This window comes from Mustela lutreola, chromosome 4 (assembly GCF_030435805.1).
Source record: "Mustela lutreola isolate mMusLut2 chromosome 4, mMusLut2.pri, whole genome shotgun sequence".
NCBI lineage: Eukaryota > Metazoa > Chordata > Mammalia > Carnivora > Mustelidae > Mustela > Mustela lutreola.
The window spans coordinates 200,061,648-200,080,474 of NC_081293.1; the positions used below are offsets into that span (position 1 = coordinate 200,061,648).

General features: G+C 42.5%; 1 protein-coding gene across 11 annotated transcripts in view; it reads left to right on the forward strand.

Moving 5' to 3' along the window:
- The window catches only part of RBM33 (RNA binding motif protein 33), a 132,467-nt gene that overhangs the window by 23,435 nt on the left and 90,205 nt on the right, over positions 1 to 18,827 (forward strand). For all 11 annotated transcript variants that reach the window (XM_059172356.1, XM_059172357.1, XM_059172366.1 and 8 more), the window contains exons 3-5: positions 11,229 to 11,277; positions 15,125 to 15,201; positions 17,589 to 17,901. In XM_059172356.1, coding sequence (XP_059028339.1) covers positions 11,229 to 11,277; positions 15,125 to 15,201; positions 17,589 to 17,901 — 439 coding nt within the window. The remainder of the gene's footprint in view (positions 1 to 11,228; positions 11,278 to 15,124; positions 15,202 to 17,588; positions 17,902 to 18,827) is intronic.

Here is an 18,827-nt window from a genome sequence, read left to right on the forward strand (position 1 = left end):
TTTCCCCCATGATTCTTTAGTCTTTCAAAGTTAATTTTTAAAATTTTCTTTATTTTTTTTCTTTTTCTACCTTTTTTTTTGAAATTTTCTTCTTTCCTTTTTCAACCGACATCTTACAATTCCTTTTTTTTTTTTTTTTTTAAATCAGTATAGCTTTTATTGCATCTTTAAAATATCACAAATAAGTCTGAAAAATCATCCGGCTTCTCGCTGTTTCTGCAGATGGACAACTCAGATCTTATTCATCAGCCTGCTGAACTGTTCCTTTTTCAGAAACATAGATACCATCCAAAAATTTTCTGATATCCTTGTTTTTAACAGTTGTGGCTTGCTGAATCAAAGCAGTTGAGTTCGATACAAGTTCAATGTCATTTCCTTTACAATTCCTTTTTAAAAATCTTTTTAAATTTTCTTTTTTACAGTCATACTCCATCCCTTCATTGTATTTGACCTTATTTTTCATGTAATATAAGTTTTTCTTTCTTTAAATTTGTGGGATGCAGTTTCTTCTAATGATCAAAATGCAACCAAAATCTAGTGTGTGCCTCTGTTCTATTCACCAGCCTGTTCATATTCTCCCCCCCTCCCTTCCTTTTGCCCCAGTTTTGGGTCTCTTCTAATTTGTTCAGTGTATATTTTTCTGGGGTTGTTGTTACCCTTTGAGCATTTTGTTCTCTCATTCATCTGTTTTCTGGACAAAATGGAAAACCTCATCTCAAAAAACAAGATGTAGTACCGACTGCCAGGGCCCTAATCAATATGGGCATTAGTAAGATGTCAGAAGTAGAGCCCAGAATGATCATCATAAACATACTAGCTGGGCCTGAGAAAAGCATAGAAGATACTAGAGAACCCTTTCTGGAGAAATAAAAGAACTAAAATCTAACCAAGTTGAAATCAAAAAGGTTATTAATGGGGTGCAATAAAAAATTGGAGGCTCTAACTGCTAGGTTAAATGAGGTAGAAGACAGAATTAGTGATATAGAAGACCAAATGATGGAGAGTTAGGAAACTGAGAAAAAAAGAGATAAACTACCAGTAGATCATGAGGGGAGAATCGAAGGGATAAGGGATACTATAAGATGAAACAAGAGTAGAATAATTGGGATCCCAAAAGAAGAAGAAAGAGAGGGACAGAAGGTATATTGGAGCAAATTATAGCAGAGAACTTCCCTAATTTGAGGAAGGAAACAGGCATCAAAATCCAGGAGGCAGAGAGAACATTCACCTCCCCCCCCCCCCCCAAATTAGTAAAAATAGGTCAACACCCTGTTATCTAATAGTAGAGCTTTCAGGTCTCAGAGAAAAAGAGAAAATCCTGAAAGCAGCTCCAGACAAGAGGCCTGTAATCTGCAACGGTAGAAATATCTATTATTAGATTGGCAGCAGAACTATCCAGAGATCTGGCAAGCCAGAAAGGACTGGCATGATATATTCAGAGCACTAACTGAGAAATATATGCAGCCAAGAATACTATATCCAGGTAGGCTGTCATTGAAGATAGAAGGAGAGAGAAAAAATTTCCAGGAGAAGCAAAAACCAAAAGAATTTGCAAACATTAAGCCAGCCCTACAGGAAATAATTGAAAGGAGTCTATTAAGCAAAGAGGGAGCCTAAAACTACCATAGACCAGAAAGGAACAAACTCAGTACACAGTAATAGTCACCTTACAGGCAATACAATGTCAGTAAATTCATGTCTTTCAATAGTTACCCTGAATGGAAATGGGCTAAATGCCCCAATCAGATGACACAGAGTATCAGATTGGATTAAAAAAACAAGTCCCATCGATACACTGTTTGCAAGAGACTCATTTTAGACCCAAAGACACCTCCAGATTTAAAGTGAGGGGTTGGAAAACCATTTACCATGCTAGTGAACATCAAAAGAAAGCTGGGGTGGCAATCCTCCTATCAGAAAAATTAGATTTTAAACCAAAGACTATAGTAATAGATGAGGAAGGACACTATATCATACTTAAAGGGTCTTATCTAACAAGAAGATCTAACAGTTTTAAATATCTATGCCCCTAACATGGGGGGCAGCCAATTATATAAGCCAGTTAATAACAAAATCAAAGAAACACATTGACAGTACTACAATAACAGTAGGGGACTTTAACACACCCCTCACCAAAATGGGCAGATCATTTAAGCAAAAGATCAACAAGGAATAAAGGCTTTAAATGACACACTGGACCAGGTGGACATCACAGATATATTCAGAACATTGTTCCCAAAGCAACATAATACACATTCTTCTCTAGTGCACCTGGAACATTCTCCAGAGTAGATCACATCCTGGGTCACAAATCAGGTCTTGGCCAGTACCAAAAGATTGGGATTATTCCCTGCATATTTTCAGACCACAATGCTCTGAAGCTGGAACTCAGTCACAAGAGAAAAATGGGAAAGACCTCAAGTACATGGAGGCTAAAGAACATCCTACTAAAGAATGTATGGGTCAACCAGGAAATCAAAGAAGAATTAAAATATCTGTGGAAACCAATGAAAATGAAAACACAGCTGTTCAAAATTTTGGGGGTACAGCAAAGGTGGTCCAGAGATAGCAATACAGGCCTTTCTCAAGAAACAAGAAAGGTCTTGAGTACACAACCTAACCCTACACCTAAAGGAGCTGGAGACAGAACAGCAAAGAAAGCCTGAACCCAGCAGGAGAAGTGGAATAACGATCAGAGCAGAAATCAATGAAATAGAAACCAAAAGATCAGTAGAACAAATAATGAAACTAGTAGGAGCTGGTTCTTTAAAAGAACTAATAATAATAATAATTAGTAACAAGTTTGGCCAGACTTGTTAAAGAGAAAAGAGAAAGGACCCAAATTAATAAAATCATGGATGAAAGAGGAGCGATCACAACCAACACCAAAGAAATACAAAGAATTATAAGAACATATTATGAGCAACTGTACGCCAGCAAATTTGACAATCTGGAAGAAATGGATGCATTCCTAGAGACACATAAACTACCAAAACTGAATCAGGAAGAAGTAGAAAACCTGAACAGACCTGTAACCAGTAAGGAAATCGAAGCAGTCATCAAAAATCGCCCAACAAACAAGTGCCTTCTCGGGGGAATTCTGCCAAACATTTAAAGAAGTATTAACACGTACTCTCCTGAAAACTGTTCCAAAAAAGTAGAAATGGAAGGAAAATTTCCAAACTCATTTTATGAGGCCAGAATTACGTTGATCCCAAATCCAGACAAAGACCCCACCAAAAAGTGTTACAGACCAATATCCCTGATGATCATAGATGCAGAAATTCTCACTACTAGCCATTGGGATCCAACAGTACATTAAAAGGATTATTTACCATGGCCAAGTGGGATTTTTTCCTGGGCTGTAAGATTGGTTTAGCATTTGCAAATCAGTGTATTTACAATAACATTAATAAAAGAAAGAACCATATGATACACTCAATAGATGCAGAAAAGCATATGAGAAAGTACAGCATCCTTTCTTGATCAAAACTCTTCACAATGTAGGGATAGAGGATACAAACCTTAATATCATCAAAGCCATCTATGAAAAACCCACAGCGAATATCATTCTCAGTGGGGAAGAACTGAGTGTGCTTTTCCCCCTAAGGTCAGGAACACAGCAGGGCTGTCCACTCTCACCACTGCCGTGCAACATAGTACTAGAAGTCTCAGCAGTCAGACAACAAAAAAACAGGGCATCCAGATCGGCAAAGAAGTCAAACTCGCACTTTTCGCTGATGATATGATACTTTATGTGGAAAACCCAAAACTACTAAAACTCATTAAGGAATTCAGTAAGGTGTCAGGATATAAAGTGAATGCACAGAAATCAGTTGCATTTCTATACACCAGCAACAAGACAGAGGAAAAAGAAATTTAAGGAGTCAATCCCATTTACAGTTGTACCCAAAAGCATAAGATACCTAGGAATAAACCTACCCATAGAGGCAAAGGATCTGTACTAAGAAAACTATAGAGTACTCATGAAAGAAATTGAGGAAGACCCCCCCCCCCCAAATGGGAAAAGCTCCATGCTCATGGATTGGAAGAACAAATATTGTGAAAATGTCTATGCTACTTAGAGCGATCTACACATTTAATGCAATCCCTATCAAAATACCATCAACTTTTTTCAATGAGATAGAACAGATAATCCTAAAATTTGTATGGAATGAGAAAAGACGCTGAATAACCAGAGGAATGTTGAAAAAGAAAACCAAAGATGGTGGCATCACAGTTCTGAACTTCAAGCTCTGTTACAAAGCTGTGATCATCAAGACAGTATGGTAGCGGCACAAAAATGGACACATAGATCAGTGTAACAGAATAGAGAGCCCAGAAATGGATCCTCAACTCTATGGCCAACAAATCTTTGACAAAGCTTGAATGTCCAATGGAAAAAACACAGTCTCTTCAACAAATGGTACTGGAAAAATTGGACAGCCATGTGCAGAAGAATGAAACCGAACCATTTCCTTATACCACAGACACAAATAGACTCAAAATGGATAGAAGACCTCAGTGTGAGACACGAATCCGTCAAAATTCTTGAGGAGAACACAGGCAGCAACCTCTTCAGTCTTGGTCGCAGCAACTTCTTCCTAGACACCTCTCCAAAGGCAAGGGGGAGAAGGCAAAAATGAACTGTTGGGACTTCATCAAGATAAAATGATTTTGCACAGCAAAGGAAACAGTCAACAAAACCAGAGATAACCAATGGAATGAGACAAGATATTTCCAAATGACATATCTAAGGCTAGTATCCAAAATCTGTAAAAAACGTAATCAAACTCAATACCCACAGAATAATTCAGTCAAGAAATGGGCAGGAGACATGAATAGACATTTATTCAAAGAAGACATCCAAGTGGCCAACAGACCCATGAAAAGGTGGTCAATATCACTTGGCATCAGGGAAATACAAATCAAACCCTCAGTGAGATACACCCTCAACACCAGTCAGAATGGCCAAAATTAACCAGTCAGGAAACAACAGATGTTGGCGAGGATAAGGAGAAAGGGGAGCCTTCCTACACTGTTGGTGGGAAGGCAAGCTGCTGTAGCCATTCTGGAAAACAGTATGGAGGTTCCTCAAAAAGTTGAAAATAGAACTACCCTAGGGTCCAGCAATGGCACTTCTGGATATTTACTTCAAAGATACAATTGTCGTGATTCAGAGGGGCACATGCACCCCAATGTTTATAGCAGTAGTGTCCACAGTAGCGAAACTATGGAAAGAACCCAGATGTCCATCGACAGATGAATGGATGAAGAAGTGGTATATAGATATATCATGGAACACTACTATCAAAAAAGTGGAATCTTGTCATTTGCAACAACGTGGATGGAACTGGAGGTTATCATGCTAAGCAAAGTAAGTCAATCAGAGAAAAACAGTTATATGATATCACTGATAAGAGGAATTTGAGAAACAAGACAGGAGATCATAGAGGAAGGGAGAGAAAAGTGAAACAAGACGAAGCCAGCGAGGGAGACAAACCATAGGAGACTTTTAACCGCGGGCAACTAACTGAGCATTGCTGGAGTGGAGGGCCTTGGGGGGGATGAGAGGGTGCTGGGTGATGGACATTGCAGGGGCGGAGGGGGGTATGTCATGTGGTGAGTGCTATGAATTGTATCAGACTGGTGAACCACAACCCTGTACTCCTGAAACAAATAATACATTGTATGTTAATAAAAAAAGGAATGCCATTAAAAAAAGAATACTTGGGGCACCTGGGTGGCTCAGTGGGTTAAACCTCTGCCTTCAGCTCAGGCCATGATCTCAGGGTCCTGGGATCAAGCCCTGCATGGGGCTCTCTGCTCAGCGGGGAGCCTGCTTCCCCTTCTTTTTCTGCCTGCCTCTCTGCCTACTTGTGATCTCTCTCTCTCTCTCTCTGTCATATAAATAAATAAAATACTTAAAAAAAAAAGAATACATTAAAAACTATATGCATTAAAAACTTAGCGCCTACATGACGTGGTTATTCTTCAGTGGCTTGAAGGCAGTCTGTAAGGAATCACTTAAAGCGCACAACAAAATCTACATAAGAGAAATGGCCCTACTGCAAGTACTGATGAGTAATTTTGTTTCGGAGATTTTGATGGGGAGCTGAATAAAAAATATATTTTAGTACTCATTCACCATTTGGATTTTCTCTTCTGTCAATTGTCTATTCGTATCTACGTGTATTTTTCTTATGGTTCTTTGTCTTTTCCTCATTGGTTTTAGGGGCTCTTCATACTTTCTGCGGTATAAACTTTTGTACTTGGAGAGCTCTCCTCCCAGTCTGTGCCGTGTGTCCTTGAAACAATAGCCTTGAGGTGGATTTTTTAAAAATAATACAATCAAATGTATGATCTTTCCCTGTATGGCATTTATTATTTTTTAATTAAAGTATGAACAAACACAGTGTACTTTGGAATCATTTTCAGACTTGGAGGAAAGTTTCAGGAGTGACACAAACATTCTCATGGGCCCCTAGAGTCCCAGTTGCCTCCCGCCTCGTCCGTTGTCCTCTGTGTCCTCTGCACACCTGCTCGCCAGTGTCCCCTGCCCCGCCCCTGCACAGTGGTCTGAGGGCATCGGGCCATGTGCTTCCCGTGTGCCGCAGTATGTAGTGTTTCTGGTGTGCTTCCCAAGAACAGGGGCATTCACTTACTTAGCCCCAGGAGCGTTCCACAATTGTGAAGTTAACAAACACAGAATTGTGTTTTTTATTGTACAGTGGTTATTCAAGTTTTGATGGTTTTCCTGAAAGTGTGCTATAGCCAAAAATGAGTTTCTTTTTTTCTGGTTCACGTTTCAGTTCGGGATCATGGAGTGTGTTTTGTTCATCTGGAAGAATTATGTATCCTTGTCTCTTATGACTTTGACATTTTTGAAGAGGACAGGCTCGGCACGGATTTGCAGGTGTCTCTGCAGAACTAGATCTCAGTTGTGTATTTGGTCAGGACTCTTGTCACCAAGGCTGTGGCCTTTCCGAAGGCATCACTTACAGAGGCGTGTGGTGAAGGTGCTTTCCACTATCTGTCCTTATGAAATTCGTCCCTACCCTGTGTTCTGGGATGTTTTGTATGTTCCTGTGAAAATTGTGAAGTGTTTTTATTTACTTTTTATAGTTAAGATACATAATTTGCCTGAACTTGATTAAATTGATTGATTTTCAACTTACTGAGAATTTCAAGAAAATGTGAAAATAGAATAGTACAGTGTAGCATCATTCAGCTTCAACATTTATTGGTACAAAGTCAGTCTTGTTTTATCTGTAATTTGCAGCGCTCCTCATATCACACATAAGTTCATCTGAAAATATTTCAGATTGTATCTCTAAAACATAAAGGCTTTACAAAGACAACCATAATAGAGGTATATTTTGAAAAACTCCCTGAATGTCAGTGTTTTATTACTGCTGGTCTCCTGTAAGTATCGGTGTGTCGCACGCACAGCACGGCGTGGGGTGGGTCTTGTGTGCTCTGTGCCGCCTGTGCGGTCCACAGCAGATCCTCGGTGGCATCTGACAGGTCGGTTTTCCGACCGTTGTTTCATCTGTAGGTTTTCATGCATCTGTGTTTTAGTTCTCTGCAACTTTTTGAAGAAACAAAGTGGTTTGTCTTGTGGAGTTTCTGCTTCTGCTGGTTGTGTCCCCTGGAGTGTTAGTGGGTTCTTTTTGTTTCCTGCTTTTCTGAGAGTTAGCAGGTCTAGAAGTTGATGGGAGTAGGTTGGAAAATGGGCAGGAGGAGGGGTGACCCGAGTGACCTTCTGCAGGCTGCTGGGCTCCTCTGAAGTACCGGGCTCCGTTCCTTACTTCGGTGCACCAGTTTTCAAAGTAGTGGCTCAGTTCCTTAGTCGCCTCCTAAGGGGAGTCCTGTTCTTGGATCCTTTCGAACTAACGGATTTAAATACTGCACGTGTATTTTGATGCATCGCGGTTGTTATTTTTATTAGTATTTGAACCGCTCTCCTGTCTGGTCAGTGGGATTTGCAGTTGTCAAGAAGTGAGTTGGCTTCCTGCGCTGGTGGAAACTGGGCTTGGTGGTGAGGTGAGGCCGACTCCGGTTTTTCCTGTCCTTCCTGGTGTGAACGGCCGCTGTCCCGGCGCTGCTCACCAGCACGTGCTTCCTCTCTCCGTACACCTTCAGTGCGCGTTTGCATGTGGAGGTGCTGTATCATGTGTTCTTCTGTATTTTAAGATCATTAAACAGCCTCTTGCATACACTGGATGATCGAGGGAGAAATTTGAACGCTGAGAAGCGGGAGTCAGAAATGGTTCTGACAGCGCTCGCCGCGATGGCGCGTCAGTGGCGCATCTGGAAGAGGCTGGCGCCATTGTTGCACCGACACCTGAAGTTCTTAGGCTTTTCTGGAGGATGTGCTCGTGTCAGTGTATGTCTGGAGAAAGCTGGCCTGCGCGGGGCTCTGGCCGAAGTCCTGGCATGACGGGGCCGGCGCAGGGCGGGGTCAGGGAAGCAGGAGGAGCTGGTGCGGTAGGCGGAGCAGCGGGCCTGGGGCAAAGAAGGGGCGTCCTGGAGCCCAGGGGGCGTCGCAGTGGCGGCAGTGGGGGGACTGGACTGTGCAGGAAGGGGGAGGGGGAGTCTCTCTCCTGTCGCGTCACCCCATGGGCCAAGGCCGTCCAGAAGCAGAGTCCAGGAGAGCCTGCTCCGGTCTTCCCGGAGAAAGCTTCCGGGGACCGGAGCGGGCCGCGAGCGGAGGAGGGTGGCCCGGACCGCGCACAGGGTCTCTTGTCACTCACACTTGCGGTTTTGACAGGCTGCAGCCCCGAGGCTGAGCACAGCATACTTGCTTCCTGAACGGGTCCGTCCGGGCGCCCGTTTGCTGGTCAGCGTGACCTTGCTGTCCGAGAGCCGGCTGTTCCGAATCCTGAAGGACGGCTGCCAGGCGGTGGTTCTCACTCACGTCGTGAGGCGGGCGAGGGCCTGAGGGGGTCTCGCAGCTGAGTCCCGAGGCCCCTCAGTGGTGCCGCGCTGCGCCGCTTTCCGCACACACCTCGGCCGCCCTGACCGGCGGGGCGCGGCGGCCCGGCTCTGTGCGCGGGCCTGGTCGGGCTGGTCACTCCCACAAGTCCCTCGTTGGTTTTGGGGACAGTTGGGGTGATTTTGGTAGTGCTTTGTATTTTATCACTTTCTTTCCTTTTGCACACATCTTTTGTAAGGGTCCAGCAGGTGAGGACAGTAGGGACGGCCGTTCGCTCCCCGTGTGGGGTTTGGGCCTAGTAGTTAGGGTTTGGACCTGGAGCTAGAGCCACTCAAGGTTCACCTTTTGACTTTGCCGCTTCCTCGCTTGGGGACCTTGAGCCAAGTATTTAACATCTCAGTGTCTTTGTTTTCACATTTTGAAAAATGGGAGATAATGTCAATATGTACGTGATGGGATTGTCACGCCAACAAAAAAGCTGATACCCGTGAAGCACTTAGAGTGGTCCTGGCACATGATGTGCTCAGTGGGTGTGCACGATTTCCAGCTGCAGTTTATGTCTCTTGTAGTTGTGTGGCCCTAACCCTCCTGTCTCCCGTCCTGCCGTTGGCTTTGGTAGTCGCGGAAGCAGCTGTTCTCAATCTCCGTATACTCCGTTCACTTAGAACCGTTAGCGATCCTTTATCTTCTTTTTAAAAATGCTTTTGTTTTGGAAAAATAAGTGGTCATCAAAGACTGATTTCTTACTTCTGTATACATCCCTTGTTAGCAAACAGTACAGAGAAGTGTCTAGATTTTTGCTTGTATCTTTACCAAGGCCTTTTTGTATTCTGGTTTTAAGAGTTGTCCGTATCCCCTGGGCGGATGCTGTTGCCTTTCATTTTCAGTTATTTTGATGGCCTGGCGTGGGTGCTTGTCTTCAAAGGAGAGAGTGTCTCTGGTCATCTAGAATCCGTTCTCAAATGGGGTTCCTGTCAGTATGGTGACTAGGTCCTTTTTCCCTCACTCACAGAAGATGATTTTAACACTGAAGATGCAGCCATTGTATGTGAAAGTGATAAAGGGGATTATTGGAAATGCTGGAGGAAGTGCGTGTTATTCTCTGCCAGTCGTCGTCTTATTCATACCGGTGTGTGGAAGATTTTCCCCACGGGTAACTTCGTGTCCTCGGTCTGTCCCTGCTGCGTGACTTCGGACAGTTATTTAATCTCTTATCCTTGTTTTCTTTATAAAATGAAGGTAGCGGATCTATAGAGAGTAACAAGTTAACAAAAAGGTGTTCAGTGCAGGAATGAAAAGATGTGTTGAGTTATTTCTGGTTCTAAAAGGCAGTGTGTAGAAACAGGCATTTCTGTTCCAAGTCCAGGAGGCATTCCTGTGTATTCTGGTATTCTGCAAAGTAGCATACTATGAGTGCACATGGTTTTTGGATGAAGTTGTGCCCCAAACCTACAGAAATTTGTAACCAGAGTGCTTATAAAAAAAATTAATAGCCCTAATAAGAATCGTGGTACATTTGCACCTGGAAGCCTAGTCTGATTGTTTTCTCCTTCTAGATGTCCTTAAAAGGCATTTGTTCCTAAGACACTGGGTTCCCCAGCGCTAAGAATATAATTCAGTAGTAGCTATCCTCATCAACCCCCCCGCCCCATACATACAGTGGGGAATTTCTTTAGCTTTTTGATCTGGTAAGGGTTTCGAGTTTAATTGTGACATGATGTACTCCTGATCACTTCAGAACATAACCATGCTGACAAAACAATTTCAGACTGCTGAAGGACTTGCCATGTTTTACAAAGATAATTCTGTTAGTCACGATGATTTACTTGTATGCTCTCATCAGCCTTGGTTTTTGGTGTTTTTTTTTTTTTTCTTCTTCATCTTTTCCAGTTTTGCCATTTGATGAGTGTCAGATGGTCTCTGGTTTTGGTTTTAATTTTCCTAGTTAATGACGGTGGATAGGTTTTTCAAGGCAGGAGAAAGCATCTATTGGAGTTCCTTCTTTGACTGATTACTGAACAGGTCCAAGAAATAGAAATCTCATATTACGTGAAAAACCGAGATCAGAAGTCTAGTGAGAGCCATCTCCTCTAGGAGAGCCTCCCACACTTAAAAGACCACAGGTTCCCTATACGTTTGAAAATGTTCTCAGGATTAATAAAGAACAAGGGAAGCATAGCAAACTAAGCAGGAAAGTACCCACATCCTGAAGTCCCGAGATTTCCGAGTGATCTGCAGACTTTCCAGCGTTGTAGGAATAATGCATTGGCCTTTTTTTCTTTCTCCCCAGCGAACTTGAAGATGACTTACTTGGAGAAGATTTGTTGTCTGGCAAAAAGGTAAGAAATCGAGGTCTTCCTGAAACCGGCCTCCAGCTGCTTCATTGTACTCAACATCCAGGAATACATCTCATGAGTGCGATGTGGTACTGACTGGAAGGTTGGGTGCAGATTACAGTGTTGGGAATTGAATCATCTTTTAAATATACAGGTTCCTTTCTGTTTAGTCTCTTTGTAACAGTAACTTCTTTTTTTTTTTTTTTTTAAAAGATTTTTATCAGTTTATTTGATAGACAGAGAGAGATCACAAGCAGGCAGAGAGGCAGGCAGAGAGAGAGGGGGAAGCAGGCTCCCTGCTGAGCAGAGAGCCCGATGGGGCTCGATCTCAGGACCCTGAGATCATGACCTGAGCTGAAGGCAGAGGCTTACCCAGGCGCCCCGTAACAGTAACTTCTACCTCAAGTGGTCGGTCCTTTCATGCAAATATTTTTGCTCTCACTCAGTCGGAGGCACTCTAGGAGGTATTGAGTATGTGAAAGCAGCAACATAGAACCCCCACTCACTTGCAAGAAAACTAGCATTTGGAGACTAATAGTTTGCATTCCTTTTTTGAAACTTTGGACAAGCTCAATGATAGCTGTACTCAAATGTGACACAAATGAGAATAAAAGTCTAAAACCTAATGCAGGTTTTTCTGAACCTTTTTGATCAAACAAAATTTCTCAGTAATTAACTCTGATACGTGTGTATCTATATATAATGTCTATATATAATGTATATGTATGTTTATATTACTTTACCAATAGCATTATAAAACATACACTAAAAATAGAAACACAAATCCAGAGATTAAAGTGAAATAGTGAATTTTTATTTTATTTATTAACAGTTTAAAAACATTTGCTGTTCTTACTAAATATGGTAAGTTTTTTATGTTTAGTTTTTTAAAGTCTTAAGATTGTGGTCTTTTTTTGACTGTCCACAGTTACTGTGGGTGATAAGGTCTCATTATTTGCCTGATTTATTAGCTCTGGTTATATTTTCCTTTTAATATCATAATAAAGCTAATGGAGATCTTTTAGTAGGAGAAGGACCAGTGTTGCCATTTTCTTGTAACTTAGTGTGTTGCATTATTAGCTCTTTCACTGATACATGAATCTATAATAGGATACTTTTGAGGTCACTTTCTCTGTCCTGTTTCTTACTGCGTCCCTGGCCCCCAGTTGATCTGGCTTCAGCCTGCCTCAGCCTTTCCTCCTCTAAGGGGCTCTCATCACCTATAACTCTCAGTAAGAATTAGTGGAGGGGCGCCTGGGTGGCTCAGTGGGTTATGCCTCTGCCTTCGGCTCAGGTCATGGTCTCAGGGTCCTGGGATCGAGCCCCGCATCGGGCTCTCTGATGGACAAGGAGCCTGCTTCCTCCTCTCTCCCTGCCTGCCTCTCTGACTACTTGTGATCTGTGTCTGTCAAATAAATAAAATCTTTAAAAAAAGAAAAAATTAGTGGAGTTCCCTGTAGATCCACTTGGTCTCATGAGGAAATGTCAAAATGCTGAAAGTGGAAAACCTGTGAGATGGTCCCTTAGCCTTCCCTTGTTTGAGGGGCTCACTCTCTGGCCTCCGGGTGCCCTGCATGTTTCGTGTGATTTGGGTGCAGGGCTAGTCCTTCCAAGGTCACGGTCCTGGGAAAGTGCTGCTGTTTTCTTTGAGACTCAGTGCTAATTACTTTGCACATCTTTGAAGTGCTGTCACTGAACTTGGGAGTTCACTGCCCTAATATGAACATGGTTTTCCCCTTTGTGATTTTTTAAGATACTTCAGTGAAGAATACCATTAGATGTTAAAATGTTTAAATGTGGTGAGATATTTTTACCTAAGTTGGATTTCTATCCTCGGGTGAGCCTGGGGCAGCATAGTTTTTGCCCCATATCTCTGTCAGGGTGACCCACCAGCCCTAATAATTCCTTTTGGTGAACATTTGTCCCCATCCTGTGAAAGCTTTGGTCGGGTCTCTTACCAGTAAAGATGGAAAAGCACAGTTTGGTTTGGACAGTAATGCTGACTCTTCTGGGAAAGTCATCTCACTTTCTCTTACCGGACTATTGATCGGTGTGACTGGCCTCCTTTCCCATGGAACAGGAGCGTGAGAGGCTCTCTCGGCGGGAGCGCCCACAGCCACTTCGGTCAGTTGGGAAGTTTGTCTGGCTGGGAACCGTGTGTGACCCTCTTCTTTCCTAACGCTATACCTTGTAGGAATCGAAGAGCTCAAATAGATAGGTGTAAAAGAAATGATGAAGGAATAAACAGATATAAGCCCTCATGACATTTTGCCATATATATTTCCTTATATTCTTTTTTTCATATATTTTTTAAAGATTTTATTTATTTATTTGACAGACAGAGATCACAAAATAGGCAGAGAGGCAGGCAGAGAGAGGGGGAAGCATGCTTCCTGCTGAGCAGAGAGCTGGAGGGATGCGGGGCTCGATCGCAGGATGCTGGGATCATGACCTGATGCGGGGCTCGATCCCAGGACCCTGACATCATGACCTGAGCCAAAGGCGGAGGCTTTAACCCACTGAGCCACCCAGGCGCCCCTTTTGCTTTATTTTTAAGTAGAAATCAAGTCTCTCTTTTCCTTTTTCTATCTTTACCTTTTTCCTAATACGAGGGCATTCAGGGGTCCTCTTTTAGAGGGTGTGGTACTTTATGTATAGTCTGAAAGTAATTTGAATATGGGAGCAGAGTGTGAAGCACACCCGTGTAAGTGTACAACGCTGGGCTGTGTTCAACTTAACAAAACCTGGAACTCTAGGAAGTTGAGCAGTGACAGAAACACTAGGCTTCCTCCGCCTGCTGGTGGGATGAATGCACAGGCCTGTCGAGCGCAGGGGTGAGGCCCTGAGCCAGGCATGTTTGACTCCGCGGGTCATCTCTGTTGACAGACCGAAGCTCTGTTGCCATCCCTTACCTATCAGTCTGGTAATCTGGCTATTTAAGATCTACTTTATCCTTTTTTTAAGATTTTATTTGTCTCTTTATTTGAGAGACAAGCGCATGAGTGGGAAGGAGGGGCAGGGGGCAGAGGGCGAAGCAGATTCCCCATTGAGCAGGGAGCCCAACTCCTTGCTCAGTCCCCAGGACCCTGGGATCATGACGCAAGTCAAAGGCAGAGGCTTAACTAACTGAGGCACTCAGGTGCTCCTAAAATCTGCTTATTTCTAAAATTCTGTTTTTTTTTAAGGTTTCAGTGTTAAAATTAGTAAAATTTTTTTTTAAGTTTTTATTTCAATTCCTGTGAGTTAACATACAGTGTAATGTTAGTCTCCGGTTCACCGTGTAGTGGTTCGTCACTTCCTTGCACCACCCAGTGCTCATCACAGGACGCGCCCTCCTCAGTCCCCGTCACCTGTCTCCCCCTTCCCCGCCCTGTCCCCTCCGGTGTCCGTTTGTTCTCTGTAGTGAAGAGTCTGTTTCTTGATTTGTCTCTTACTTTTTCATTCTTCTTACTCTGTTTCTTAAATTCAACATGTGAGTAAAATCAAATTTAGTCAAATCTTATGGATACCGTTCTTTTCCGTGTGAACGATAGGGAAAAATATTTGTAGGATACTGCCAAGGGACTCTTCCTTTTTCCTTTTTTGTTAGATTTAGAATAAAGGTGATCATTAGGCCTGTTGCTTCCATACCGACTTGACTCTGCATCTGAACGTTTGTGTGCGGTCACAGGTAAACCATACGTGGGGTTTCCCAGTTGTCGGCTGGTGGTATCCAAGTGAGGTAGCTCACGGAATGGCACATGCTCTAATAATAGGGCTGGAAACAGTATAGTCCATGGGATTTTGCACATTTGTAACAGGTCTCTTTGTGGAAGTGGCATGCATTAATTAGATTTCTTACTTTAATCAGAACCAGTCAGATTTGTCAGACGAAGAGCTGAATGACGACCTCTTACAGAGCGATAATGACGATGAAGAAAATTTCAGGTATTCATTATTAGCTCATTAAAAATTTTCTTTGTTTAACTAAATTGTTAGTAACTGGAATTTATAATTATAATGGAGTATAATTGATAATGTGATATTGTATCTTCAACATGATTTTATTTTAAACAGGATATTAATATACCTCTCTTATGTGGAAGCCATATGTATTTTGTGTAAATAGGTATTGGTCTTGTGTTTGGTGACCTCTGTAAGTTCTCTTGACTGCAGGTTATGAAAACTCAGTAAAGGTATGTACTGCTCTTTTTTTTTTTTTTTTTTTTAAGGTTTTATTTATTCATTTGACAGAGACCGTGAGAGAGGGAGCACAGTAGAGGGAGTGGGAGAGGGAGAAGCAGGCTCACTGCTGAACAGGGAGCCCTATGTGGGGCTTGACCCCAGAATTCTGGGATCATGGCCTGAGCTGAAGGCAGGCAGACACCTAACCACTGAGCCACGCAGGCGCCTCTTTACTGCTCTTCTTTAAAGAATTCCTTCATTCGGGTGGGGGTGGTGGCCTTAGGCTCTTACTACTATTGGCTGCAGTTTGATGTTGCTGCTTTTTATTTTAAGCAGTTTTTGTTTATCTGTAATCTGTTTACTCAGTTGCCATTTTGGAAATTCTTTTGGATTGTACTTTATTTTTTTTAAAGATTTTTTTTTTTTAAAGATTTATTTATTTAAAAGAGAGAGTGTGAACCTGAGGGGTGGGGTGGAGAGGCAGAGGGAGAAGCAGACTCCCTGCAGAGTTGGGAGCTGGATTTGGGGCTGGATCCCAGGACCCATGAGATGGTGACCTGAAGACAGCTGCTTAACCAGCTGAGCCACCAAGATAACCCTGGACTGTACTTTGGACTCTAGTGGACTCTGTGAATGTAATTGTTTCAGTGAATGTAGTTATTTTTGTCTTTTTCGGCTGTTTAAACAAAACAGTATGAGCTGGGTAGCTCATAACAGAAATACATTTCTCACATTTCTGGAGGCTAGGAAGTCCAAGGTTAAGGCATCAGCATGGTCAGTTTCTACTTTCTGGTTCATAGGTGGCGCCTTCTTGCTGTGTCTTCACAGGGTTGAAGGCTAAGGGAGTTCCTGGGGCTCTCTCTGTAAAGCCACTGATCCCATCAGTGGGACTCCAGCTTTTTATGACCTTTCTGATCATCTCCCAAAGGCCCCACCTCCAGGTACCATCACCCTGGGTGTGTTATGGAGTCAGCAGGATGAGTTTTGGGGGATACAGATATCCAGTCCACAGCGATCAGTGAATGTCTTTTTGTTGTTGACCTAGTAAGCTCCATTATTAGAGGAAGAGGTATTTAGTATCCTCGGGCAGGTGGAGTAATTTTTTCAGTGTTAATGAGGAAAGCTTTATTGCGAAAATTCAAAGAGACGTCCTTCAGTTGTAAGTGAAGTTAATAAACATATATGCCATTTATTATTGAACTACAGATCTGTAACAGGTTTTCTAACTTAAAGTAACTTTTATGGATAGAGATACGGTTTTAAGTTAGTTTTTTCTCCCAGTTATTTAAGTGTCCCAGTTCCATTCTTTGATATCATTATTATATTTTGATTTTTTGAATAGTTAAGTTTGCCCTCGAAATGTGACAGTTTGGAGTTTTTCGCCAAGTAATGTCTTCAGGTCTGTGTGATGTATTGAGATTTCTTGTTAGGATTACATACCTCACTTATATGTATGCACTTAGGTTTTTTTTGCAAAATTTTGCACTGTAAGTGTTGTTTTCTTGCAGTTTACTGTTTGGCATGTAGCTGTTCTGATTCCATGGGTGGAATAAGATTTTTTTTTTTGCAGTTTTAAAAAACCCTCCTTGGTATTTTACTCAAATTATAAACTAATTTTTTAGAAATTGGTGATTTGTACAAATTTTATTTGAATATTGAAGTGCATTTTCACACACAGCTTTAATATTTTGATTTTTGTAAAATAGGAGTTTATAGTTTGCATCATAGATTTAAAAGAACAAACTAAAACTCGATTTCTGATGTTCTATTTATAGAGTAATATTCCCGTTTTTGCTTTGGGATCTTGGAAAACAGATACCACCCTTTTCTTCCTGGAAGTTAGAGTGCAATACGGTCTGTTTGTTCCAGTCCTGGCGTTTTGCCAGTGAGACTTGGTTCCCCCATCTGGTCGATCTGATTCTTTCGGGCAGATGACCCTCAGCAGACGATCATGCGGGTGCCGTCTGCGTCAGGAACGTGGGGTGCGGGCTCAGTACGGCACGCCGAGCTCTCCTGTCGGTCACCAGTGGAGTAATGTGGGTTTCTAGGTCCTGGAACAACTTTTCACCGGTCACGGTTATTGAGGTAGTGATTCAGTTTTGGGCTTGATTCTCACTTGGCACCTTTCTTTGTATTTTTGTTCTCTTTAGTTCTCAGGGTGTCACAATTAGTTTAAATACCACGTCTGGCATGGTCACGTCATTTGAACTGTCTGACAACACCAACGACCAGTCTGGAGAACAGGAGTCCGAGTATGAACAAGGAGAGGATGAACTTGTCTATCACAAATCCGACGGCTCCGAACTGTATGCTCACGACTACGCAGAAGAAGGGCAGTACGAAGGCCAGGATGCCGAGCTGCCGGACGACCACATGCAGTATGTGGAGGAGCACGAGGAGGCGCAGCTGTACAGCGACGAAGTGTTGGACATCGAGATCAATGAGCCTTTAGATGAGTTCACAGTGAGTCTCCCTCCTTTGTGCGGCTGAAGATAGCATGGCTGCCTGGGCCGAGGTTTCTAGACTGATTTGAAATCTGTTTCCCTCCCTCGGGACGGAGGGAAATTAGACCTTATTATCACTGTCTGCCAGTTTCTTTATCTGAGCTGTGACAAAGTTTGTGTTGACAGCTTGTTCGGCTGGAGGTAATGCCCCTTTGTCAGTCTGGAAGGCTGCACAGAGTCTGACCTTGAGGACTGCACCTTAAGGAAGAAAACAGCTTTGTGTGGTGGAGATACACTGTCAGTTGTTAGAAGTACTTAATGCAGGGCTTTTATCCAGGCTTTAGACAAGATCTGATAAAGTCCTTCCAAGGTGAAAAGATTATTGACCTGCTAAAGACATCTTTCAGGTGCTAATATTCCAGAGTGATTGATGTCCCGTTCATTCATCCTTTTTTGTAGCTGAGAACTGTCTAAACATGAATAAAGAGATTGGAGGTTAGTTTTGGAAATGTCACACATAATTTGTTATCTGTAATCAGGAAGCAAAGATGGTGCTGATTTCTGTTTCAGAAAGGTGGTTTTGATAGGTGGCTGTTTTTAAAATTGAACTGTCAAGAAAGCAAAAGGTACTAGTGGAAGGCTGCTCATCTGTCTTAATGATTCATCATTAAAAGATACTTGTTTTTAAAATAAGCACTTAATGACATTTGTGTGGGAAGGACGTGATATCCATGGGTAGAATCTTTGGGTTTTCATGATCTTGCAGTTCTAGGAGGTGTGTGGTCCGCTGGGCTGCCGGGACTGGGTGGAGCATGCAGAGTTAGGGGAGTAGCTTTGCCTTTAATCTCTTAATGTTTTCATTCAGAAGAAGCTTGCTTTTGAGAAAAAATTCCAAAATCTTAATTTTGGCCATGGGTCATACATATATAACGAATGAGAGTAATT